Genomic DNA, 27,818 nt, shown 5'->3' with positions numbered 1-27,818 from the left:
AAAATTTTAGAATTAGGTCAGTTTTTACTGATTTAGGGCTTGGTCCTCAGAAGTACTCCTTACGTAGCGCAACAAATAAAACGTTCGTGGTAATGACAAACTTTAGTTTCACCAGCAAACTTTTATTTTGACTATAAAGTGTGTAAAACTTTTAAAAAGAAAAAAAACCCAACTGATAACAATGAAAATATTATTTTCCATATGCAATGCATAAACATAATGAATCAAAAGAAGCAAAAACCCCCAACATTTAAATACAAGTGTGAAGTGCTTTAAAAAATAGTCTGAAAAATGCATAGAATTCCACAATGGAACGAAACTCATGTAGGAGAGAAAACATTCATATGTAAAAACCAAATAAGAATTATTACAATCAAACAAATTCAACACTGAGGGTCAATTCAATGCAGAATCTGTATAAGTGGATAGCTTAAGATTGCGACAGATTTTCTGCCTTCAAGCTGACTCGTGAGTTTTAACTTAAACCACAGAACTGAAGAATAAATCCTCAGGCCCATTGTAAGTCGGTATGGGACACGTTGGTTAATCTAAGTATTTACCAATTCCGAATCTTGTGCAAGAGCGGAAGAATTTTATCTGAAGAATGGTAGACCGTATACCAAAAAATCTCAGGAACTGAATTTTAGTATTCAAGTAAATAAAGATGTGGAAAATAAAGACAGGATTATGAATTTAAAAGAAAGGCGTATCAACTATGGTGATACAGAAAAAATAGTGCTCGTTTAAATAAATATATTTAGAAGGCACAAAGCAAAGAGATTGAGAAGTTTCACAAGCCACTGACAGCGTGTTACTCATTCTAACCAGATGCTCCTGGAATCTCGGTGAAGTCCCGAGTAAACCTTGTTCTCATGTCTTTCTGGTTCAACATTATAAAATGCTATGAGATTTTTTGAACAAAAGACTAATGAGAATCACTTTTACCCATCAGGATCTCTGCCGCCACTCCTAATTCTCGAGGTTTAACTGCACTGTGATAAATACATATTTTAGCTGCCCAATTACTTGACTTAAGCGTAGGCAAGAACCAAGAGAAAAATGTTTAACAACTGTCCTCACAATGATAACCAATTCTTCACAATCCAATCTGGTATTTTAAAATGGTGACTGCAATGCCTTCCCTACTAGGCTACTAACAAGTATTAGTAACACTGCTGCCAAATACTGCACTAAGATACTTACATATATGTGTGTGTGTTATACATACATAGTTTATATTTGTGTATATATATAAGAAGTTTTCTGCTACAGCCATCAGTGGGTTCGAGCAACCAGGTACAAACTGTGAATATTTCACAAAGGCCAAAGTGTCTCTCTAGCCAAAGGACAAGTGATGGCTCTAGAGCACAAGCTGGAGCACCCCAGTGAGGCAAGAAAGCAAGGCACGGGAGGATTCTGCTAGATTTTGCTTCCCTGAATACCCTAGTTGTGATGGGAGTTTACGCAGAGCCAAACACGTATCTACAACTAAAATTTGCTCTTCCTTCAAAAAGGGAAGGTGTCAACAGATGGTACTTTCAAGGTTACTTGAAAGACAGAGAAAACAAGAAACCGAGTCCCTTAGTTTCAGAGACAACAGTGTTGGTTCCTCCCAGCAGAGCCTAGCAGTTGTGCTCCATGTACAAACACACGCTGCATTTTTGCAAATGTTTTTAAATTGCTTAGGTAATTGGGTGAAATGTGTTTGCTTGACCTGTTCATCTCTATATTCTTATTTGGCCATGTAGTTTCTGGTTCCTTTACACTTAAAATGCAGTCACTGCATCTCCTTTGCTCACGGATCACAGGTAAAGAAATGTCTTTATTTTGTAGGGCATGTTACTCCCATCTGATTTGTTACGGCTTCAGTTTTATTTCCCTCCCCTCAACCCTGTTCTGTTTTGCTTGCTGTGTATGCATTCAAAAGGGCTAGTAAAACTGTGGCAGCTTAGACAACAGATGAAGCAAGCTTGCTGAAGCCACTATGAAATTTGAAGAAAGAAAATCATGTTAGTGGTCAAATTATTACCTAGCATCCTTTAAAATGCCATTGATCTGGGAGTTCTCTTTTTTCTCCTGGGAGATTTAGGCAGCAAGAGAACAATGAAAATACCTAAAGTTACCTGTCTCACATTCAGACAGGAAAGTTATCTGCATCTGATTCAGAGATTACATTAACTTCCATACATTTTATATCTATCTATATATTTTTCTTATATATATATATATATATATGTAAGGCCAAGGTTTTTCACTTTTTTTTTTTTCCCTCCAGACTGTGGAGCCCTAAGTTTCACCAACCCACAGGAAGCACAAGCCTGACCTCAGTGTGGTCAAAAGCAACCCCCCTGCCCCGAATTCAGCCAGCCCAGGCTTGCAGCCCTGGTGCCGAACGCTCCCCAGAGCTCGCTGCGGTGGCTTTGTGCCTCTCCTTTCTCTCGTTCGCAGTCGCATCCTCCCCCTCGTGATTTGACACAGAAGGAAAGGTTGTCATTTCTGACAGAACCACATACAGAAAGTATGTAAAACATTTCTATTTCCATCCAGAATCCTATTTCGGATGTAAATGGCTACATAATAATGTAAAAAGCAATTTTCTATCCACTTAATACATTTCCATTGAACCAAACCTTAAATGCTGCAAACCAAAAATATAATGAAGGAAAGAAGCAACCAGTCGGCACGTACTGTGATTCATTCAGTGACAGCTGCGTATCATTCAGAAATGAAAGAAAATAATAAAATAAGGTATGTCATTGAAAATCCTCCAAATATATTGACTGGAGACAGAATATATTTACACTGAAACTTCAGTAAATAATTAAATGCATTCGTGTTTGTAGAACAGTAGACTCGGAGATAAAACTGCTAAAAGACATGCAGACTACATTCTTCTTAGCTACAAACTTATTTTGGTCTAGTATCTGTAACGTTTGTTAGCACTTAATATTTGGAAACCACATTTCCCTAAGGTATCGTGAAGCTTGAGTTTTCCCCTTAAACACCAAGCAAGGCAAGGTCACGGTTAAACTTCTTCTCCATGGCCTACACCCACCTACACGTATGCAGATGGATTTCAACATCCAACCAGTACAATCTAGTTGTAGTGGACATAACAGATTTCAAGGAAAATTTATATGACTCAGTACATCCAGAATCTAACAAAAACACGATTTTAAAAAACCCCAAACCAACTTTGTTTTGATTCCTGAGATAATTCTCATGTTCCAACATGGCATGTTAGAGCAGCGGTTCTACTGCATTGGTAAAATGCAAGGTTAGGGGGTGGCTTTACATAGTATATTTGGGGAAACAAGTTTATAAAATGCTAGTTTAGCCCGTGGGATTTTTACAAGACTTTTATGTAAACATTACAGAAAAAGAAGAAAAAAAATGAGTGTATGTTGACATGAAAAACAATATTTCACTCTTGTGAAAAAGAAGAGCCAAAATATTTTGCATGATTATCCATTAATTTAAAAAATACGCTTATTTAACAAAGCTGTGCATATCTAACATCTGTCATAATCCACAATCATAAAACATAAAGGGAGGATGGATGATACAATCAATCCTGTTTCCATATCACAGTGCTCTTTTACTGAAACCAAAATCCAGTTTAAGACAAAAATATTGGTTCTTAAAACATTACTAAGTAGGCTGCACTGCTACTCAACCATACGAAGTACGCTGTTGTAATTTTTACTAACTGTAGCGGACTCCCTGCTCCCCTAGAGACAAACACCATTACAGTGGACATAAATGATGCCTGAAAGCGGGATACTGCGTGTTCTTCTATAAAGTGTGTATGTACAAAACACAAATAGAATCTAAGCAACACTACCTGAAAAAAACTATCCAAGAAAGGCAGTATCTCTGCAAATACTACCATGCAAAAATAAATGGATTTTTTTTTTGGGGGGGGGGGGGCGGGGGGAAAGTCAGGCTCAAGAACAAAATCAGAAACACTGACTCTTGTGCCTGGTCTATGCAGCACTGGGTCATTTCTTGCGCTGCTGAGCGAGTTCAGCCTGGGCTTTATCCTTTGTACTGAACAGAAGTTTTGAACTCCACCGTGTGGACAAAAGGAGGTATGTTGCAGCCTCAGGAAAGTTTCCCTCTTACCAAGTTTATTACTTTCCTTAGGCAAACTGAGTAGTTCTGTACATAGCTATTTGAAGAAAATCCCAACACATTCTTAGTAGATGATAACGCAGCTTGCCATAAAATATAAGTCTGACCCTGAACTAGAACAAAGCTTAGAAAGCTTTTAAGAAAGGTTTAAAACATTTTGTCAAAGATATTTCAGGTCAAAGTCCTGTTGTAAGTAAACATTCCCAAATCAGAAAAATTATCTTGTGCTACTGGAAAAAATAATCCTCCGTGTTTAGTTCCTTGCAATGTGTACTGCAGCACAGACTGCTCAAAACAGATATGAAACTGATAAAGCAAATTACAAAACAGATTAACATCACTCTGCCCTCCCCGGCCCCCTTCCCAAAAACTAAGACAACATCAGCCTGAAACTGCAAAGAAATTTCAGGGGCCAAACCTGAAAACCATGCAGAAGCATGTTTCCAGCTACATTCTGCTTTCAATTCTAAAAATATAGAGTAGGAGCAAACCAGCGTGAAGTAAAGTTAAGCTGGGATTAACTCTGTTCTACCCCAGTGAAGAACGCGGGGTAGTTCTTTAAAAGGTATTGAGATAGCCCATATAACAAAATACCCGTTTTCTCGTGTGAGAAAATTAGCGTCAGCTTTTAGCAAAATAAAAAATAATGCAACAAGATAGTTACCAAAGCTACCTGCAAATAAATTCAAAGTGTTCAAATTCATTTTAAAAAGACCTTTAGATTTGAGCCTATAAAAAGAAAAAGGCATCTGTAGGAAACGTAGATGAAAAAATAAAACTTCTTCAAATATAAAAAGTGTTCTGCTTTCTGATAAGTTCAAGTAAATTAACATACAGCAATTGCATCCGGCAAATAACAGATGCTTGGTTTCAGCTAGCTAAAAGCCCCAAAATATACACATACCATTAATGCGGCGCAATAGTCTTACGAACAGCCTTCCAGGACGGGGGCTGCTTGGAAACCTCTCAGTCACGCGGATACTCTTTACAAGACAGCACCCTTTTTGATATTATCACAGAAAATCAGGTTTAAAATTAACTTAGGAAGTAAAAAAATATTTAGATTTTTACATATATTGGAATTACTAAAGAAGTAAAAAGAAATCAATGAAAAAAATGTTCATGCAAGATACCTGACCAGCAGTTCATTTGACTGAATGGAAAACAGTATGCGGGGCCTGGTCCTCCGGTGGTGTATGTACACCGATACATACATTGGTGCAAGGCCCCTGGCTTTACTCGCTGGGCTGGCAGACCTGTGGCCCAGACAGCAGCAGGTGCCTCGGGACAGACAAGCGCTCGGTTTCAAGCCGCCTCGCCAGTTCCCAGCGTTGGCACAGCTACGGCGCTCCGAGGACCAGATCTGGAAAGGCGGTCAATACCACAGCGCAAACCAAGACGTGCTCCATGGGCACAGGAGGTCTGGAACGGGAGCAGCACGTTTTGACCTAAGCACAGGCGGGACCACTTGTTCCAAATGCACCTTCACCCCAGCGGGATGGGCGCCACCGCCCGCAGAGCAGAGGACACGCTGGCCTGGAGAAGGGGCAGTGACTGCCTCCGAGGGACAGCGAGGGATGAGCAGAAAGGGAGGCCTGAGGACTGTGATTCACCTGCGGGCTTTGACCCATCCATCCCCATCCTCACGAGGGACAGGCAAAGCACCCTGACCCCCCCAAAGGGTCGCCAGCTGCAGAGCATATTACAGCTCGCAGATTCCCTTCAGGGGGTGGTTTCATGGTACGCCACAGGTTTCTGCCATCCTCCTTCCTGCTGCCCTCTCCTGTTCCAGGTGTTTACTCTCAGCCTTCAATCTCTGTGTTTACATAAACATCGCTCTGGTGCCAAGCACCTTGTTCCCTCCAAACGCCTAACCGATTAGCACATTAAGTGGCACTCTGAGGTTGCTCTTAGGGTGTGCTTTCTCTCTCAGAAAGCATGGCTAAGGCTTGCCTGTGCTCCCCAGCTACCCGGGTTAACTCTGTTACCTCTTGCTCCGGTCTGGGTACAAGTGGTAGGAACTCTATTCAGAACAAATGCCGATGTGTTTTGTTTTTTTAAAAGACTCCCACCATTCATTCCTTATTGTTTTTAAGGAAAAAACAGAAGTCAGCCAGATTAGTCTCGCAACAGCCTCCCTGGAACCAGCACTTCCAATTTGGGAACGCTTCCCTGGCGGCTCAGTACTGCTCAAGCACGGAGATCACCAAAACCGCTTACCAGCCTGAGATGGGAGCGAACGACTGGCTTCCTAATGGTGGGGCAAGAGCCCTCACTGCTGCTTTTGTACTATGGGTTTATTTTGAGGTTGTGGGGTATAGCTGTCCACGTTCTCTCAATAGCACCTTCACTTTCCATTGCACTGTAGCAATTCCTTAGGACTAATCTAGGATCACTTCTTTTTCTAATAATCAGGAGTGAAACTTCACCCACCCTCCTCCCTCCTTTTCAGAATCAGCCTCTGTATGACTGATTTTCTTCATCTTTTCTTTTGCTCAACCCTTTGAGCTCTATAGGATTTACACTTTGTTCTGTTTTGTTCTTCATTGACAATGTCTGGTCCTGAAGCATTTACTCAATGCCTGCAAACTGCATGCAGTCATGCTCTCTGTAGTACACCTTTCCAAGGAGGCTTTTGTAATTTTTCCGAATTTCTCTTGAGCTCAACTTTTTGCAGCCAGTTATTAGGACCTGTGAGTGTTACGTTCTACTGTTTCCACGTTCTTCTCAAGTTTATTTCGGCACACAATTATTGCAGGAGGAAGAGGAAAACTGTGCCATCCGTAAGATTATAGAGGTTTGCGAAGTTCCTTCTTTGGCTGTCTCACTGTGTACCCACCACCTCTGCTCTAAAGCAAGAGGCTGTCTTTGCTGTAAGCAGACATAACGGCAGAGTAGCTTGGCTACAGGCAGTGGTACTACACCTACTAAGTCCACGTTAACGGTTAGAAGACGTGCCAGTTCTCGGCTAGGAACACCACCACCAGCCCCTAAGGGTTTAATATCTGGAGTATACGTAACCATGACTAAACAAATGTACAAGCCCTCAGTTGGGACAACATCCAGTCAGGAGAGACGCTCCTCGGGGCTACACCTGGCGAATTTCCAGTCAGTCTGAAGCTAAATGTTGGATGGGGTTAGAGAGACCATAAACGCATCTTCGTTTCCTTCTTCAACATCTAGGAAGTGACTGAAACGGTGGGTAGCGTTCGCGGTGCACGACAGGGACCCGGTTCAGAAGGTGTGCCGGAGCCTCCTCGATGTGAATGTTTAGTCTAAACAGAGTTCCCAGCGCTCCAGCTCAGGTCCTGCATTCGCCATGAGGGGGTACGCTTTAAAACTTCAGAACTGCATTTTCTCCACTTAAATTTCACCACCAGCAAGAAAAATAAAGCCAGCTTACATACTGAGGCATACATACTGTCTCAAGTTATAATAAAATATCTTTTGTTTGAAGAAAGAAGCTTATGAAAATTATTTGGGCCTATTTTCTCCTCTAAGCAAAATAAATATGAGAAACATAACACATGGAATGCACTCTGGAAAATATATGTCATCATTTCATAATTCGACACTGCAAATAACATAGAAAAAGGCTCAATTCTGTGCCTTATAAATAATCTATATACCATGCAGTGTCGAGGGGAAAAAAAATGCACCAAGTATTTCAAAGATTAAATTAACTTATTGAGAGGAGTGAAAAGTGACTGTGAACCCAAGTGTCTATGGGAGAGGGTTTTTATTTCCCGCTGGTGCGTGACCGAGCCTGTGATACGTGGTAATAGCAATCTGCCGGATTGCATCTTCCGTTGGGTCCAGGTGGCCCCTGCGGTCCGGGTGAGCCTGGTGTTCCCGGTGGGCCCGGCAGGCCAGTAGCTGGTAAAACAAAGCTAGAATTAGCAGAGTCCTCGCCAGAGCGCGTGCAGTGCCCCGTGTTTCATCACTGACAGTCAGCTGCACGCCAGCTCATCCGCGAGAAGGCAGGTGGGTCTGACCTCATTCTACGACCAAGCTTGGGAGGAAAGGCATGGGTGTAAAACCGGTGTGAAAACCAGGAGAAAGGCCTGTTAGTTCATAAATAACAATAGCAGAAATAAATGTGGAGACTTGTACCTGCAGGGCCGGGTGGTCCAGGGTTACCGGGCAGTCCAATTCCAGGCTCGCCTCTTTCCCCTTTCTGTCCTCTATAACCTACACAGAATAAAGATATGAAAATAAGAGCGTCCTCTCATTATAAACAGTGATCTTCCATATATCTTGTTGACAGGAAATTATCAAGACAAATGTAATTGGGAAAACACATGCTCACTTCTTTTTCTGAGACGGGTATTTTTTTCTGAGAGAGCTCTTATGTTTATAAGTTCCTTCTGGAACATATGAGCATTTCTAGCAGTAACTGTTGCATCCTCTCCCAGAGGACTCTCGCTATGTTCACTAGCCAGACCTTTCTCTGAGATTTTAAGTTACCTTCCTGACGTTCCTCTAATAAAGAACCAAATGTGTATTCTGCTCCAGTGTTACCTGTTCGATGAAGTGATGTAAAGCACCAACCCAAAGGCCATCTGGAGTCTGACCAGCCCTTCTCTGATAGCCCACAAACTGAGCGGGACTTCGCCCTCTCCACTCTACATAAATCTTTATGTCTGCACTTTTTAGACTGTTAACTGGTAGTTGCGTGCTTAGATATTTCCCTGTATGCAAGAGAAGACCCACTCCCCCTCCAGCGTTACACAGCTGCCCTCACATGGAGTGAGGCGTCCTTAGAGCTTGTGCAGATTTCGGGTTCTAGCAGGCAAGGCCTACTTTGACCCAAGTGGCTGCATATTGTTAACAAGGTGTGACTACTAATTATACTTTGAGTATTTGTGTCCGTTTTCTTCACAGGCCACAGCTTTGTACTTATCTAAATAGCTTCCCTCTTCTCGGGTGCTGCAACTCATGTCCAATGCCTGTTTCTTTTTCCTTGAACTGTTTGTAAAAAGTTTTATCAGTTGGAAACACTGGCTGCTTTAGAGCAGAGGATTCGTGGCTATCGGTATAACATTTTGCTTAATATTTCAAGTTAAGAATCCATCTACAAATGTAGATGTACATGGTCTGTTTAGACCATGTAGGACAGGGGATGAAGGCATTTTTAAAGGAACAAGTGTGATACCTGCCACAACCCCTTACTTTAAAAAGGATTATAAGGAAACCCTCTTCCCTCCCCAACACCTCAGACATTGGCATGTAAGGTGACAGATGTTGAAGATTAGTTTGCCAACTTCTGGTCACATTTGGAATTAAATTTGTTCTGCTTCAGGGACCAGTATATTTCCAGTGTCGCGTATGCCATACAATAAACTTCCTCTCGTGAAGAGCTGTAACTTAGTTTGAATTAAAAGAGAAGAGTCACGGCTGATCAGTCAACATAGTGATATCAATCCACCTGATGTCTCATGAAGATTAATGGGCACTGGCAGATGGATGGCAAAGGTTGTCTTGTCAGTGTACTGCAGTCTGTGGCAACACTGGTACTTTACAGGACAATCCAGAAGGAAACTATTGTCAGTGCTGTGGGTACCAATTCAGGGTTGTTACGACAGACACAATGCAGTAGGAATGGTACACAGAGTATTCAAGCTTTCTATTAAACACAAGCTCATTATGCACCTCGGTAGAAAGTCTATTATCCGTTGCAATCATTCTAGGTTTCAAAACAGAGCATCAATTATCTTTCTCTTCTCTCAGCACCCCAACAAGGAAATTACGGTGAGGCAAAATCATTAGAAAATGCATGCAGAGTGACATGCATAACGTAACAAAAGGAAATCAACTGCTTAAAAGCTCACAGAGAAACAAACAATATTAATCATGCATTCTGGTCACTGAGTTGTGTTAAGCAGAATTGTACAAGGCATATACGCACACAAGCTATAAAGACTCAGAAAAGGGAATATGCAGGTGTTGTATTCAACTGTGAATTCTGATTTTGCTCTTTAATGACCATAGTAGTATTTGTAACTACATCAAGTTGGTTTGCTCTGAAAATCTTGTGTAACGCATAGTAGTTGCTACTGTTTGAGAAGCTCAATCATACAACCACAGGATCTATTACATTTCCTATTTATTATATATCTCTCTGTTTCTTAATTTACAATAGATAGTTACAGTACATTTCTCACTACAAATCCAGTTAATTGTAATTTTACAAAGCAGCGCTGCCACTAATCATTTGTTTTGCATTTCTTTAGTTTATGGGGAAAAGAGAGAAATCACATTTGCGATGTATCACATTTACAAGCTCCATGATAACCATTACTGTAGGTATCTGAGACATCATAATTGAAAAGGGACTGAGATAGACTAAAGGATTCTGTAAACATCACTGGAATTCAAGACAATAAGGAAAAAAAACCAACCCACAATAGGACAAAGAGCAGCCTGCCAATGCAAATATACGATCCAGGGTAGTGTAAACCACTACTGGCTGTATCTGAATACACATGCAAAGGTGTAGTTTGTACACAGTGGCAGGTAAGTTCTGTTGACACTGAAGTTTAATAAAAAACTCCTACATATCTTTTCTAAAAATAAGGCTTTATTTAACAGGGTGTAAGCATATTAATAAACAGGGCTATATGTAAACAGTCTGAACAAGGTAATTTGTAATTCTGGCAGGAAAATATTTGATTTTTAATGAGGTATATTTTGCTCAGAAGTAGGGCCATGATTACACTTCTAGAGGATAATATCACCTTCTCTCTGAGCTTAAAGTGACAAACTCATACACAGTCAAAGGAAAATATTACCATATACGTAAATCAGATTTTGATTTATTATTTTTAACATAAAGGCACATATAAGATGCTGTCTATTTTTACTGGTAGAATTACAATTCCAGTAAGAGGTGCCTGCTTAATTCAAAAGGCGACTGCTTTAGCAAAGCCTTTCACTCGGGTTCCAGAAGTTTTGCTGGGATTTCTGCAACCCAAAAGTTGTGGTATGTAAACATGTACCCAACGTGGGTAGTACGGTAAACACGTGGTAGCAGTATGTAGCAAGTATGTGTTCAACTGGATAAGCTTTCTTCTGCTCATAGATGAGTGGTGACGGCTAAAATACAGCTCTCGGTTTGGTGCTCTCCACAAACATCACAGTCAGAAGCATCGCTACCACAACACCCTTAGCTCTACTTGGAAATGACACAAGTTCACCTCTATGAACTTGGAAGTAAAAGGTTCTCTCATTTAAACAGCTCCAAAAGGTATTCCACCTATATCATGGAGACCCTCTTCTAGCCGCATGGATAATGCAGCATCTGGAACTAGCATGTCAAGTATCTAGAGAAATCTGTGGTTCTTTAACACAAATACGAGGCAAACACATTACCATGACAAGGAACAATGAGACCGAAGTATCCACTGTGTTTTACTGTGCAAATACTCTGCGTTCTTAAAAACAAACAACTGCAAAGCAACAGGAAGGGTGCTGAGAGCAAGCCCTCTCATGAAGCCTCCAGTGTATATTCTGAATTCCTTCTGTGTCCTATAGCCCTCTCAGCTGAGAGGTAGTAACTGAGTTTCAGATCAAAGTAAAACAGGTTAACTTCACCCTCCACAGCAAAGAACAGTTTACAGGAGGTAATGCTTGAAACCAGTGCAGCTATTTTGGAAGAGTGACCGTGTCTGGACAACATCCACTACAATGGGTTCCTGATGTCAGCCAAGGTTTCTAGCTGCTCCCACCATGCAAATTAATAGTAAGAGAGAGAAATTTTACAACAGAAATCAGCAATAAAGATAAGGAGTTTTGACTGTTCATCACATGGTATTTTTCTTCCCTGAGCTGTGATGCCTGATTCCTCCAGGCTACCATGAGTTACGAGAACCTATAAAAAATTCTTAATTTGATAGAAATAGTGGAGTTTAACTACGATGAAACCTTCTTTTCTCTATTGAGAAAAAGTCAATAGTCATATTAACATAAAGGATAATACGCATCTCTGGATTGCAAAATTATCCCAAGGTGAATTTGGTCTAATGGACCAAAATTCACGTTCTATTATAGTTTTAAAAATCCAATTAAGTCAGTGGAATTAATTGAGCTAGATCCGCTAACACATGACAATCTGACTGACTTTGCAAATGGATGACATTGCGATAGCTTGTCAAGAAAGTCTTGAAATAAACCTCCTGTTTCTCTACGAGACATTAGCATCCTTTAAAATGCATACAGAGTAAACAAGTTCCTCTGCTCCCCTTAAGCAGATGCTGTACATTTCACTGGTAACACTGCCTCACAGTATCAGCTTGCTGATGCATATGTCAGGTTATTTTTTTTAAATGAAGATATATATATATATATATAAAACCCAAAAATCTTCCAATCACTATTATATGAAGTGTGTTTACATACCAATTGCATATTTCATAATTTATGTTGCAGTTCTTTCTTGTTTTTTGTTTGCATGCTATATTTTTACTGAGATCACCATATAAAATCAAAATTATTTGTACCTGAACCACTGGGAAGTACCTGAGGTACACTATGAACAAACTTGCTGAAGGCCAGCAGGTAACAATTCTGGACTTCATTAGAAATGAATGACTCTATGCCCAAGAGTCTAGCAATTCCTTCAATACACTTTTTTGAATGCCATGTCTACACTTCCAAAAGTTAGTATCTATGTTTTCTGCCTCTGGGACTAACCCCTACCTATTGGTTTGCCGTGCAGAAGGAGGCTCTGGTGGAATCTGGCCGGGTCAGGCCAGACCAGTTCCTGGGGGAACTGGCACCATACTCGAGGCGTACAGAGGGACCCCAGCGAAGCCGTAAGTCAAGCACCTCCCTGGGCACATGGTAACTCCCGCCCGTCCCGCCGGCTGGCTCTAGCAGGCTCTCTGCTCAGCACGCAGCATTGCAAACTGCTCTGGAGGTGTTTGTAGAGGTCCTGTTAATTGCTCTCCAACAGTATCTACTTCTTTTCACTGGCTCTATGGGACAAGTGACTGTTTCATTCCGCCAGCCCAAATGTAAATTACTATACACAGCAAAACCTTGGAGTTGGCAATCTGAGCTACAACCAAGTGAAAATTATAATAAGGAATATCTGGCAGTCAATACCAAATATCCTCTCCAATGCATATTATGACTTGGGCATACGTGCACACAGCATGCTACCTTGATGATCTGAGCCACACATGCACGTAACATGCTTCTCGAAGAAGTCTTGTCTGCTGTGTCTTTTATGGCTGAAAATAAACTGGAATACGGAAGGATACTTTTCAATCTGCTGAGAGATTTGAATTTCTTTTTACTGTTGGCACAAAACAAAAACATGCACAGGCACAACTGGGAAAGGCATGAAGGGTATTTGTAAGTGTGCTTCTCTCATGGGACTCTCTCTTACTCAGTGTAAAAAGGAGGCAAGACAAATTTTTTGTTTTCTTTCCTTGGAAATATAATTTCATATATCTTTTGAGGTATCAGAGAAGTAAATGCTTCTCACTTAGCTTACCTTTTACTAATCAAAAAAGAGTATTGAGCATATCAGTAAAACAAATGGAAATCCTGCGTACATGGGGCACTACTTTTACTTAAGCATAAGGCATGAAAAAGCAGCTTTATTTTTTTTTTTTCAAACATAGCTATCATCTTTACTCTTGATGCTCACTAGCTGGAAATGAAGCCTAGTACAACGTTCCACTTCCCAAAAGCATCTGAGACTATCCACCACATACATCATCATTGAACAATCTGGCACTGACATTGAAGTTGACTGTTTACAGTGATCTGAATCTTTAGGTAATGATGAAGTCAGTGTTGTAAGATTCTAAGCCTTTTATTGTTTTCCTTGATCCTTTATTCTTGTTCTTCTCATTCTGAGCTCATCACATTTGTCAAGCTTCTGTCAGGGGTTTGCGCTTATCAATGTTAGTAAGTCTTTATTCTTCTGATAGCTTTAGGATCCACACATCTTCAGCTTTGCTCTCATGTTCTTCATTCCAGTCTGACTTGCTCTGACTCCAGAGCAGACCAAACTAACAAAAGATAATAAAGAACTACCTACAGATAAACTGCAAATTACATATTACCCACCCACAAAATATTATTCATCGACAAATTCTTTTTTCCTTTTATTCTGTTCTCCTCTTCCTTTTAATCTCTGAGAGGCTGACTCTACAGTAGAGCACAGCTACAATGAGCCCGGATCCCTTGAAGCTAATTTTGCAGTGAAAGACAGTTCAGTGAAACGAGAGTCCTACATTGTCCAGATGCATTGCAATGTACAAATTACCGTTTGGGGTATAGTGAAAAGCTGATTACTCTGAAACTGATTTGTGAAAACAGATTACTTCACTGTAAGAAGAATTCATGTGGTAATATTTCAGTTTTCACTGCTTCTTAAAGAATAATATTTGCCTTCAGTTTTTCCTCTCCTGTGTTGTCTCAGGATCAGAGCTGAGAGCACTCAGACTTGGAGATCATATTTTGTTTCTTAAATAAGATAGTCTCTCAATATGGAACAGGATCTAAATAGTTACATTAGAGTGCTGGCATAGTTTTTCTTCCTTGTTAAAGTATTTTGGAGAAAAAAATAACTGCTACAGTGGTCTAGATATCTGTCAGCTTTAGATATCTGTCAGTAATTAACTTTATCACTTATTAGAATAAAATGCACTGATTAGGAGTTTTTAATCAGTAAAATCCACACATTTACTATGGGTTAATATTTAGATCTAGTCTGGAAAAACATAAGTACAGTTTTAAAAGTTAATCATTAGGAAGCTAGATAGGTAATCCTGGCTTATTTAATAATCATTAGCAAGTGTATGAAGATTTCAAGATACAATTCATGGGAACATTTTTTGGAATTCCTACCTTGAATTCCACGATCTCCTGGTGGTCCTGGCAAACCATCCTTTCCTGGTGGCCCTGGTAACCCATCTTTTCCTGGGGGTCCTGGTTTTCCATGGGCTTGGGAGGCAAGCATTGCAGCAGGCAGCTTCAGCTGGGACACAAACTGAGCCATCCTTTCTTCATTAACAAAGGACACAAGAAAAAGTGAGTAAGAAATCTGCTAGCAAAACACGGCAAAATAAATAAATCCCAAAGCCCCAGCTGAAGTAAGTTTCTGGAAGTAAGGTGTTTAATCCTTCTAAATGTCAAGGTATTAAATGCTCCTGTAAGTACCGAGGCCTTCAGTTCCAACTCAGACTCATGTCTGAGTCTCTACCCTTTGAAATAATCTGAACGAATTTGTACTAAAGTTTCGACCACTACTCTCTTTTACTAATGTATTCCAATTATTTCAAATGACTTCTGACTCCTGTTAAAATACATGAACACAGAATAATTGGTACTTAACACCCCTATGAAGGGCTACCTTATATGTTTGTAACTCTTATTAAGTTGCAAAGTAGAGCTTAAATACCGTGAACAGTTCTTGGAATGTGCTGAAACCCTGAAAACAGTTGTGAAAAAACCTTTAAGTGCTCAGCAAACATTATTAATTGCAGAGATTTCAGCATGAACTGTTCATGCTGGTGGAATGAAGTGCACTTGGTAACATTTCAGTGCTCCTTAGAGGTAGGCAAAATAGATACTAACCTTGAATCTGTCTCATTTATAGTGGATTAAAAAACTTAAATAAGCATTCCACAATTTAGCAGGTATTTACTGTGGTGGAGTTTTAAGATTTGAGAAAAAAATTAGAGTAAAGAGAAGAGTGGGTATCAAACAAAAAATAAGCAAGGTGATAGAATATAGGCAAAGTGAAACAAAGCCAAAAATAGAAGATCTGTGGGAACACTAGTGAGGTGTAGAAAAAGGAATAGCTATTAAAGACAAAACCCAATATTCCCTGTAGGCAGGACACCTTTTAATACTTTCTTTTTATGAATAGGCTAAATACTTGTTACCAATCCATTTGAAGGGGAAAAGGAGGTAACTTCAGCCAACAAACTGCTCTTGAAATACATAGTAGGTTGAACTCCTAAGGGGTAGCAGTCTGGGGAAGGGTGAAAATACACAAAATCATAGACTTGTTATAAAGTGAAAAACTGCCTGAACAGTTTAAAAAGTCTTAAACTTCATATGATTTCTTTTATCCCTAAAAGAGAAAAGGTTTTGTATCCACAAATATTAATGACAAAATAGCTAAGCATATTGCAGACATAAGAAATGCATTTTGCAATGGAAGAGAAGCTACTGTTAAGAGGTGTTCGAGCAGAAGCTTGTTTCAGACACCTACCTGAGTCACAGCTTTTCAACCCTGACTAAGAAAACGCTGGGGAGGAAAAACATTTCCTTTTCAGAGTAAGGAAACACCTAAGAAAGCTTACATAGTACAAAGGCCTTGCCTGAATCTGGTACTTGCCTAGAACCGTGCCAGAAGATGGTGGTCTGCAAGGGAGCTTTGGAGCTCAGCAGGGATGTTTGCTGAAAATGCACAGCAGTTTAGACCTGCATGACTGAAAGCGGTCAAGCCGTTCGTTCGTTTAGATAAGTTATCCACTAAGTGGCCAAAATAATTAGATATTTCTATTCTCTCCACTTTAATAAATCTTCAATGTCTTAATGATACGTTGTAGATACGTATGTATCTGCAACGATATATGATACATATATGTATCTACAATGATACATACATATGTTTGATATTATGATTTGGAGCAAACTACCTTTTAATGCTAATCTTTTACATAAGGGAATACTCTGGTTATAATTTACAATTGTTCGAACATAATTATATTAAGTAGACTTAACAGTTAAGCATAGCTACGGCAACAAGGCAGCTGCTAAGTCCAATGTAAGTTAGATGACATGTAAAGAAATGTATATAAAGGCTGAAGGGATGTAAAACATTTAGAACAGAATTTAAGATTTACTTTTAGTTGTATAATACTTCATTTTCTTACCTTCAAAAACCTTAAGAACCTCTTGTTTGATATATTTTTTTATTTCTTCAAGTGAAACTGTATCAGCCTGATGAGGGGAAAAAAAAAGGTGATATGTATCAGAAGAAACATACAGAGGGCACTTTATGATGCTACAAAATTTAAAAAATGCTGAAATTAGCATTAAAAATGTAAAGCTTTCACCAAAAATTAAATATTTTAATATATTTGTGTTATTTACTGAACTGCAAAGGCCACTTTATTGCAAATACATTATAATATTATAAAGACCACTAATACCATGAAGTGGAAGAGGCACTCCCAACTGCCAAGATGACCAGCATGTTATGTGTATGGAAATTAATTTGCATAAGACAGTAAGGACGTCCAGTTACACCGCTATGCTTTACTTGACTTTTGCACAGCATATGCCAACTTCTCACCCCCTCTAGGGACTAACTGCTTTGATGCACAGCCGACCAACTAAAACTGCATCACAGGACGAATAACTTCACTGGAAAAGTTTTTTAGAGCTTTACCCCACTTGATTGAGGGTAAAAAGAACCCAAAACGTGGCTGTGTGCCTGTGTGCACATGGAGACAAACCAAGATATCTACAACTGACAGGCAGCATTTCATTGTCTTTTTAAACGCTGATTTCCCTTTTATTAAGAATCATTTTTGTCTGCCTCCTTTTCTTTCTCAGTTGCAAAGACTTACACTTTAGCTCTTAAGCTTATGGAAAACTTGAAAATTAACAGTATTGAGTAGCCATATTGATTTGTCAGGAGCTAAAGAAATAAATAAGTAAAGTTCATCCATAGCACATGTTTAAAAAAAAAATTAAAATAACTGCTTGATCACCTGGGTATATTTTTTCCACCTCTTAACTGAACACTGAAATTATCTCAGAGATATCTTAGTTTTTCTGATGCTGTGGTATTGCTTGGTTGAATTTCTACTGCTCAGCACATGCTACCTCCACGTCATCTGAATTCACAAGCAACAAAGGAAAACTTGTATTTACTTACCGGAAACCCTGGGGGTCCTGGTGAACCCGGGGGACCTTGATGACCTGGTGATCCTGGATAGCCTCTGTCTCCTGGTGGCCCAGTAGGACCCACATCCCCCTTTTCTCCTGACGGGCCAGGTTTCCCTCGTTCGCCTTGTGGACCTTTGTCCCCTGGAATACCCTGATCCCCCTGTATAAAATAAAAGCAGAAAGAAAACCATTGCACACAGTGGAACAAACTAGGAAAAGTCACCCAAGAATGCTAAAGAGAAAATTCTTCCCTGTTCAGAAATACATTTTATGAGTCATGCAGGGAAGCTGATTTTACAGGCTAACCCTTGTCTCTGAAAACAGAGCAAGTAACGTTTTGTTTTCTTACACTTTTAATGTCGAAGTCAATGACAAAAAAAATAGCTTGACTCTGTGACCCACTTTCCAAGGACAGAACTCGGGTGCAGAAAGTTTATAGCCCTTACACAAGGATCTAGAAATGTCAAATACGGCATAGGTAGAATCTAGGTGCTGAAACTTCCCCAGGCACAAGGCATCAGGCTTTTTTCTGTAACTTTTCCTCGAAGCCTAATACTTTATTTCTGCATATACACAACATTTCAGTTAATCAAAGAAACAACAAATATACAAATACATTTGTAACGAGTGAATTCCTTGCAAACAAAATAAATTAAAGGTCAATGTTCTGGCCAGCAACAGCTTCCATCATGGCTGAGATGGCGTTTACATTTGTTTTATTTGTGAGGAATTAGATCCTTTAGAGTGACTTAATGTATTAGCTATTAGTTCACTGAACTACAGCTGTGGTGCAGAGTGCCGCAAGTCACACGTTCGGTTGTTAATGAACAGCTGGCAGTTCCTAAGGGTCACTGACTGCCCTTGCTGCATCACTTTAGCTAATGGTAGGCTCCACCATAAGCAGCAAACAGCCCCAAGAATTGACTACATCATTACTAGATACATCCAGAATCTACATTTATGAGGGGTGAATGAATGGAATTAACTGCATTCTTAATCTACAGCAAGTGCTGGTAAACTGTATTCAGATCTGAAACATCATTGACCGATAAACCAATAAAAGTGTAGTTATATTCTTAAGTTGTATTTACATGACATTTAAAGATTGAAAAAGAAAGAAAGAAAGGTAAGGATGCAAGTAGGAGGTTGTATAACATTTTTATCACCTATCTGTCTTCCAATCTGTATGATTTCCAGTGAGTTAGAGTTTATTACTGAGTATAACTAAGCTTCACTACAAAGACCACTGTAACTTGTGATGTTTTATTGCATTAACAGAAACCATAATGCATTCCCAATTGGAGTTTAAATTGCCCTCAGTAAGAGTGCAGAGGCTCTGAACCCTGAAAGTCTACCACAAGAAAAAAAAAAGTGTCAAAATCTGAGACCTCATCATTTCACAGCTGTAATTTTAACCTCTGTGGTGGGTTGACCTTGGCTGCCTGTCAGGTACCCACCCAGCCGCTCTCTCACTCCCCCTCCTCAACAAGACAGGGATTGAGATGATAAGCTTGTGAGTCAAGATAAGGACAGGGAGATTGCTGACCAATTACCGTCAGGGGAAAACAGACTGAACTTGGGGAAGATTAATTTAATTTATTGAAAATTAATAACAGAGCAGGATAGTGAGACCTTCCCCTCAAACCACCCCCTTTCTTCCCAGGCTCAACTTCACTCCTCACTCTTCTACCTCCTCCCCCCAAGTGGTGCAGGGGGATGGGGAATGGGGGTTGCAGTCAGTCCTTAACACTTAATCTCTGCTGCTCCTTCCTTCTCACATTCTTCTCCTGCTCCAGTGTGGGGTCCTTCCCATGGGATACAGTCCTTCATGAACTGCTCCAGCATGGGTCCTTTCCATGGGCTGTAGTTCTTCAGGAATGGACTGCTCCAGTGTGGGTCCCCCATGGGAAACAGTTCCTGCCTGAAAACCCGCTCCTGTGTGGGCTCCTCTCCATGGGCTGCAGGTCCTGCCAAGAGCCTGCTCCAGTGTGGGCTCTCCATGGGCTGCAGCTTCCTTCAGGGCATATCCACCTGCTCCAGCACGGGGTCCTCCACGGGCTGCAGGTGGATATCTGCTCCACTGTGGTCTTCCATGGACTGCAGGAGGACAGCCTGCTTCACCATGATCTTCTCCACAGGCTGCAAGGGAATCTCTGCTCTGGCACCTGGAGCACCTCCTCCCCTCCTTCTTCACCGACCTTGGTGTCTGCAGAGTTGTCTTTCTCATGTTTTCTCACTCCTCTCTCCCAGCTGTTGCACAGCATTTTTCACCCTTTCTGTCACACAGGCAGTACCAACATCACTCCTGGGTTCAGCTTTGGCCAGCAGCAGGTCTGTCTTGGAGCCGGCTGGCATTGGCTCTGTCTGACATGGGGGCGGCTCCTGGTGCCTTCTCACAGAGGCCGCCCCTGCAGCCCCCCTGTTACCAAAACCTTGCCATGTAAACCCAATACAATCTGTCAAACTGCTAACATGATCACATAGTCATGGAAGTCAGGGAAGTCAGCGTGCCACGGAAACAATCTCAGTGTGATTACGTTTATTATGTCTCTCTTAAAAGACCCATCCTGCCAATACTGCAGATGTCTGATTTCCAGTTTTAGTTTCTGGGCATTAATACTTTGGGCAAAACTCTAAATATGCAGCATATGAATGATTTCCAACAAACACATAGCTAATTTAGCTATTCAGTAGAAAAAAGACAAGATATTATGTGATACACAAAAGACACCCGTAACCCTTGTCAAAGACTCCCAAATTTTCAACAGTCGATGGGAGCAGGAAAGGGAGCGGATGTGCATTGGGGGAAGTGGAAGAGTAATGTTCTGATGGAAGAGGTGTACCTTTTCAGGTTTCTATAAATTTTAAGATTTATAGGAAAAAGTGTTCTGCACTGCATACAGCTATTGTATCAGGACGTGTATTGCAACACCTTGAGAAATTCAGGGCAGAGGAAGGATTCTGACTGAGAAGCAGAACTTTTGCAGTCTGCAGGGAAGAGGCTCTTTTGGGGCCTTAACAAAATTTTTGCATCCAACCTCCACCTCCTACTTCACTCATATTGACCGGAAACATAAAATTGAAGAACAACTCCTGTTCTACCATATGTTATTGCAAAACTTGAAAGAGGTACAGGCTTTAATATAATTTTTAGTTTAGTCACTTTTTTGGAGATGGAAGTCCAGTATAGGGAGACACCGAACACACCATTTTGTCTGATAGTGCTTTCAAATGAGACCACGCACCCATGCATGCACCCACATATATAAAAAAAAGCTGTCTGAACATTACTATACTTACAAGAAGCCTTCATTAAAAACATATTTAAGGCAAATTATACATATATAATTTCTCAGGTTTATAACCCTGCAGAGTAGGTATGGATAGCTATTCTACTAGAAATAAAGAAAAATGCAGGTTTCTCTAAGGCCATGGTGCTATGGCAGTGTGAAGCTGATCCTGGAATTGCTTTTCTTCTAAATGATTCCCATTTTACAGGCTGCCAATGTGTAGAAGGCAGATCAAATACTACAGCCACTTTTCAAACACACATTTTTTAAACTGCCTCCAGTGTTTTCTTTGTGTTTGGAAGAAGCTCCTTGTAAAAACTCATAAAACCAGGTCATATCTTCCTCCACATTCCTCTTTAAACTCTCCTTCACTATGAATTGTACAAAAAACAGGGTAGGACATTTGCGTTTTGCGATCTCTGCCTACGGTGCTGATTTATTCAGTCCTCCTCCTTTCTAGTGTTCTCCCATCTCTTGCATTTAATCTTGTACTAAATCCTGTGCAGAAGGAGCTATTGTTTTGCCTGGGTTTCTACATGCTCTAGTCCAGCGGGCTCCCGGTCTGTGATCAAGGCATGCAGATAATAGCAATAAATGAGCCAGCCACCAGTACTTTAATCTGTTGTTGAAATTACTTGAAAGGCGTATTTCCGATTGGTATAAACCACATGTTTTCAACTGGTTTGTCACTCAGTTTATAAGGTAGTAATAACAGCAGTGTTTAATCACTCAAAGGATGTATAGGATTATTTCAGCCCAGGTGAATTCTTCCTTCTTAAAACAGACTCTACAAGGATATACTTATGAGAGACATGAAAACCTCAAGAGTTTTATTCTGTCCTTCCAATTTTGATGCTTCTCTTTTCTGTAATTGCAACAGCTGGTCTCAAACTGAAGGAGTACGCTGTACAGCAGTCATAATAATGGCTGCAAGAAAACCTTGACTTTGTGTTATTTTCTGTAATCACTGCAATCTCTCTCACAGATGTAGGTCTGTAATACTTGATCCAGAGGCAAAAAAAAAAAAAAAAAAAAAAAAAATCAATTCCAATTCCCCCACTGATCTCTTATCCAAGATGCAGACTTCTGCTGTGTATTTCACTGTTATTTCTTAGGCAAATCTTCCCTTGTTTTCAACAAACCTTTTCTTTTCCTGCAGAATTGTAAGGAACAACTGACAGCTTTCTGAAAACTGTATTCAGATACTGCATTGGGCATATTTATAGCTTTCCTGTTATAAAAGGTTGTGAGAGATTTTGATTATCACTTGAGACAAAAATACTTCTGGAAATTGATTTATGTTTTAACATGTATCTATATATTTCTTCTATTGATGTATATGTGTGTGTGTGTGTGTGTATTTATTTACTTATTTTACTCTGTACAGAGAGAGCTAGATCATGACATGTTTGCCAGTGATCCCAGAAGCGAGAGCAGATTCAGGCACCTGTGACCTCTCTGAGAGCAAGCATATATCCATATTTCCATCTATAGCTACATGTACATGTGTGATTGTATGTACTCTGTCACCGATGAGACTGGAATAAATACACCCTCTGCTCTTACCCTGAAGCTTCCCAAGTTTCACTCTGATGAAGCAAGCTAAGGCTGTGTCTCTGTCTCTCACAGACTTTTTCAACATCCTCCTCCCTGTCAGCATGTTTCAAGGTCATGCACTTACAGGTCCAGCCTCCTCTTTTGGCTGTATGTGTATAGTACTATTTGCAGGGCATTCAGGTAGGTTGACACTGAGAAGGTCAAGGCTGAGCGGTGTAATGCAGTACACAGTAGACGGTACTATAAGAAGGTTCTTACATTTTATTTGTGTCCTTAAAGGCAGAAACACAACATTGCAAACTGTTAATTTTTGTAAGGGACAATTATTGTAATAATGGTTAAAACCTCATGTTTTTATGTGTCATCATTATGACACCCACAGTGTCATAAAGCAGCATTTCCTTTTCCAGATTACACAGGGGGGTGCTTTTCTGATTCATCAAATAAATGTGGCATCAATTGGATTAGGACATCAGGGCTTTAGCAATGTTATAACAAGAGCAGAGTATGCGCTAGGATTTTCTTTGCTCTAGCAAAATAAAGATCATCTCTCACCTCCCGTAATGATTCCTGTCCACCATGATCTTGTTACCATGAACAGAACTGTCTAAACATTTTGGGAAGCAGTAAAGTATTGCATTGGCATTCCTGCTGCCTAAGTGCAACAAGCTTGTTTTAGATAAAACATGATTTGCATTTGTGACATACAAAGATCTCGGGGATGACAATGGGGTAAGCTTTATAGCTCTTGCAAAGTCTGACAGCATCACAGCAGGATTAGCTACTTTCTAATTTTCAACCTATTGATCAATTTACACTGTCCAGGCCAACTGTGTTAGAAAATCTATGAAATGTGTTTTTCCTCTAAATGCAGAAGCAATTTGATTCTAATTTGTTGAAGTGGTGTCTAGGACTAAACCTCTGAGTTGTCTAAGAGACTGACTGAAGTTCATAGAGAATTAATTTCTTGGTTTTGCCTGTAAAATATGTGCTGATGAGGTGCTTAGATGCTCAGTAAAAAGAAAAAAAGTTATTAAAACAAGGGACTTACACGTTCTCCTTTGGGTCCTCTGTCTCCTGGTCTCCCCACAGCACCCTGAAAAATCATTTTTGAAAAAAGATAAACATATCACTTAAAGGCTTTTTTGTATATTCATCTGTTAGCAGAACTGAAAGCAACGGCCTAGGATTAACAGCTCTGGTATCTGTGAAGAATAAAATACACTAGTATGTAAAAGCATGTTTTCCTACCGGAAGACCTGGCAATCCATCTTTTCCACTGATTCCCTATTAAAAAAAAAAAAAAAAAATTTTAATAAATATGCTTATGTATATGCATTTTAAAAATATAAAGGGTAAAGCTCAATGTTTAGTGCTGGTATCAGTACATATTTTGAAGCTGCAGAGGCAGCAGTTTGTGTGGTTACAATATAGAACTACTCACAAATAGTCTTGAGACGTGAAATAACAGAGCTCAGGGCGATACTGAACTGCAAGCACATTAAATTTGAGCTGAGAGCAGAGCAAAAAAAATCTTTGGCATCGAGATGTGCATCAACTTTAATGAACACACAACTTCAAATGACAAGTTATATGGAAATTCCACAAATGTGGAATATGGACCTGTACATGCGCTTTTCCAGTCCCAGCTAGTCATTATACAACCATAGAGGAGATTTCTCTTATTCTAGATATTAGCCCTGATGCCCTATTACCCTTCTGCTGTTACAGAGATTATGCCTTAATAGTAAGTGGCCAGATCCATTCTTTGGTCCTTAGGACTTGTGGCATGGCACAGCTTCAGCCTCCTGGGCTAAACATGTTTCCTTCCCAAAAGAGGGTGGTCTCATTCATACCACCTGCTGGAAACAGTCCCAGGCCCATGTTATCCCCCAAACTGGAATGTGGCATTATCTGAGAGTCCTAGTCGGCATGGGCCAAAATAATGTCAGAGTATGTTAACAACTGCACAATGCCAGATAATTGCAAGATAAATGCTCTGGCACTGTTTAATTTACTAGGATATACATGGATCTGCATATGCAGCAAACTCTGCTATTTCACTGAGTGAGAAAGAAGGACTTGCATGAGCAAAGACATCAGGAATGTTTGCTTCCCTCTCATGCTGCAAAGTGGAGTTTTGCACAGATTAGGCATCTTGGGCCAATTTGCTGCTGAAGTTACAGAAATTGTCTCTTCTCTCAAGACAGAAGCGTAACGTGGAGACGTGCTGACAAACTGAAATGGTCTGCTTCTCATGCTTGTCCCCAAAACACCAAGCTTCGGGGGAGATAATGAGTTCTGCGCTATCCTTTCTGAACCATTTCTAGAATATAAACTAGGTTGTTTTAAACCAGCTCAGACAATGCTGACTACACTGTTGCCACACTTTTATTAAATAAAGAGGTCAGATTAGACATATCCTAAGTGAACAGTAAATGCTTTAGCTGCAGTGTTTCATCACCTGTATACAGAAAAGTTATGAAGTTTATTCAGAGTCATGAAACACACGCTTCTCTATCTAAACCAAAACCGAGAATGTATTTTGTCACCCCATCCTTTATAGACTGTGTTGAGTGTCTGGGTTAATATTCTCCTTCTGAAAAAATAAGAGAGGATCCTTTATGTCAACAGGATCCAAAGGACCCTCATAAGACCTTTAAAGGCAACATCTCAGTAACACTAACTATTAAATCATCACAATACGAGGAATTCTTGACTGGATGGTTAATACTGAGCACTGTAGCCCTAAGTGTTCTTCAGATGTTACCTAGCCTAACACAAAGCAGGATGTAATCTGATTTCTTTTGTAACTTCTGATACACTAAGATGTATCCTTTTGTAATGAACATATATATTCAGTATAAAATTGCTTACTGGTTTTCCTTGTGGCCCTTCTGGCCCAGGGAAGCCTATATCTCCTATAGGTCCTCTGTCACCCTAAGAAAGAAGAAAACACGTATATAAATCTGCATGTAAAATTTTGCATTCGGTGTTTGAAATATTTGTGTATTATCACAAGAGTCCATAACTCAAATCTGTACTTACAGGTTCCCCTGGCATCCCTGGGGACCCGGGAGATCCCGTCTTTCCCTGCAGAAAGAGAACATTACAAATTCAAATTACTAGGAAGCAAAATATAATTTCTCTTAGGTCAAAAATAAAAGAGGATATATATTTGAGTGAAATATTCATGTTACTGTTCATTAAATGCTTTAAGAGAGGAAAAACAAATATTTTGCCAGATTTTTTTAATATTTATGCCATGTTAATCTGGCTCTTGTGTATAACATAACTCAATCACTTGGTCGTCTTTACCCTTTCTGAATACTGAGATAAGGTTTTCATGAAATTTTCTTTTACATCACCATGATTTCCTTCTTGAGAAGTCATAGTCAGATCAAAGTTTATCACTGCATATGTGAAATCAAGATTTTTTCCTTCAGGTACTTCCTAGTCCTGATTTTTTTTAAAGTGAGTTTATTACTGACTTAACACCTTTTGCAAATTTTCTTCATGCTCTTTTTCGGCCACTTTTATTGTCGTTTTAAGTTCAGCCTGCCAGAATTCACAATCCTTTCTCATCTCATCATTTAGATGGTGATTTTAAATGTCTTTGTTTTTTTTAAATGATGCCTTGCTTTTAACAACCTATCTGGTTCAGCCCCAGAAAAGAATCTATTACCCTGAATCTACATTTCCCGGAAATATCCTTAGACCAGATCCTCAGCTGACTTGTACAAGTGGGGGATCTAACACATCAATGCCAGTAACAACTTCAGGAACAACAGGACTGAGGATTCGTGCTGAGGAAATAGGCATTGGTGGCAATTCTTGCAGTATGTCCGTCCAAGCTTCCCTGATAATCCCGCTCAGCAAAAAGCCAAGGCTAAAATGAGAGGTTTATATTCCCAAATGGGAAAAAGGGTCCACTATTCAACCTAGGGAATAATGCCAGGCAAGGAGGACAAATTCTCTTCCAGTAAGATATGTGGATATATTTCAAAAACTCTTCCTAGACTACTAAGAAATATTGTCTCTCATATGTCTATTAATTTGTTAATTAAAACTGCTTAGCATAAAATGTTAAAACAAATAATTTATTTCAGTGGATTTTATTAGAATTAAATGTAATCAACAGAATGCAACTCCATCAGTGATGAAGGGAACTCATTAAATATTTCATATCCAGCTAGAACAGAGAGCAACAAGAATAAGACTTGGAACATATCCAGTGGGAAATACACAGGGAATGAACAATTGTAATCATCCTACTGCATTATTGATTCACAGCGTGAAATATATTTCAGAGCAACAAACTCTGAAACTCATACATGGGCTATAAAACTCAGAGAAATACTTCGCTTTTCCCCTTAAATGTGCAATTTTACCTTGTTTTAGGAGAACTTAACTAAATTAATCTATTTAAGCTGATGTTCTTTCTTGGAACTCACAGTAAATAGGCTACATCAGTGGCTAATGGAAATGGGAGTGCATAGACACAAACTTCTCTTTATTTCAGAAAACACGTATTTATAATTTAAAAACAGTTCCTGAATGGATTGGTAGCTGCTGAAATTTAATAATAAATGTATTTGCATATAAATAACTCCATATTGCCTCCTGAAATATGGATAAACTTTTTTATTAAACTGTGAATGCAATCTAAAGAAAAGTTGCCTTCATTTCCTTTAGGAACACAAATGAATAATTATAATTTCAATTTATCATTAGTTACATTTACTTTCACCTACCACAAAGTTTCTGGATGATTATCAGAAACTTCTCTGAATACCACATGTAAATAGCTGACAAAGCATTCCCCTAAAGCAAATGTTTGGTCAACTTGATATGCAGATCCTTGTAGATTGCAATAACTAACATTCATAATAATTCTTTGTGATAGAAAAATGC

At 39.6% G+C, this 27,818-nt stretch overlaps 1 protein-coding gene across 4 annotated transcripts in view; it reads right to left on the bottom strand.

The window, feature by feature from the left end:
- Positions 1-7,738: 7,738 nt before the first annotated feature.
- The window catches only part of COL19A1 (collagen type XIX alpha 1 chain), a 204,116-nt gene continuing 184,036 nt past the window's right edge, over positions 7,739-27,818 (bottom strand). For 3 of the 4 annotated variants that reach the window (XM_076333004.1, XM_076333006.1, XM_076333005.1), the window contains 9 exons: positions 25,953-25,997; positions 25,782-25,844; positions 24,156-24,191; positions 23,956-24,000; positions 18,047-18,217; positions 17,037-17,103; positions 14,998-15,153; positions 8,248-8,325; positions 7,739-8,010 (listed from right to left, as the gene is read on the bottom strand). In XM_076333004.1, the coding sequence (XP_076189119.1) occupies positions 7,874-8,010; positions 8,248-8,325; positions 14,998-15,153; positions 17,037-17,103; positions 18,047-18,217; positions 23,956-24,000; positions 24,156-24,191; positions 25,782-25,844; positions 25,953-25,997 (798 nt within the window). In that variant the 3' untranslated portion in view covers positions 7,739-7,873. Of the gene's footprint in view, positions 8,011-8,247; positions 8,326-13,555; positions 14,157-14,997; positions 15,154-17,036; positions 17,104-18,046; positions 18,218-23,955; positions 24,001-24,155; positions 24,192-25,781; positions 25,845-25,952; positions 25,998-27,818 lie in introns of those variants that run through there. The other variant, XM_076333008.1, reaches the window with a different exon arrangement.

Source organism: Aptenodytes patagonicus, chromosome 3 (genome assembly GCF_965638725.1).
Source record: "Aptenodytes patagonicus chromosome 3, bAptPat1.pri.cur, whole genome shotgun sequence".
NCBI classification, from domain to species: Eukaryota; Metazoa; Chordata; class Aves; order Sphenisciformes; family Spheniscidae; genus Aptenodytes; species Aptenodytes patagonicus.
The sequence above is the reverse complement of the archived record's forward strand: the minus strand, read 5'-3'. Positions and strand labels throughout refer to the sequence as shown.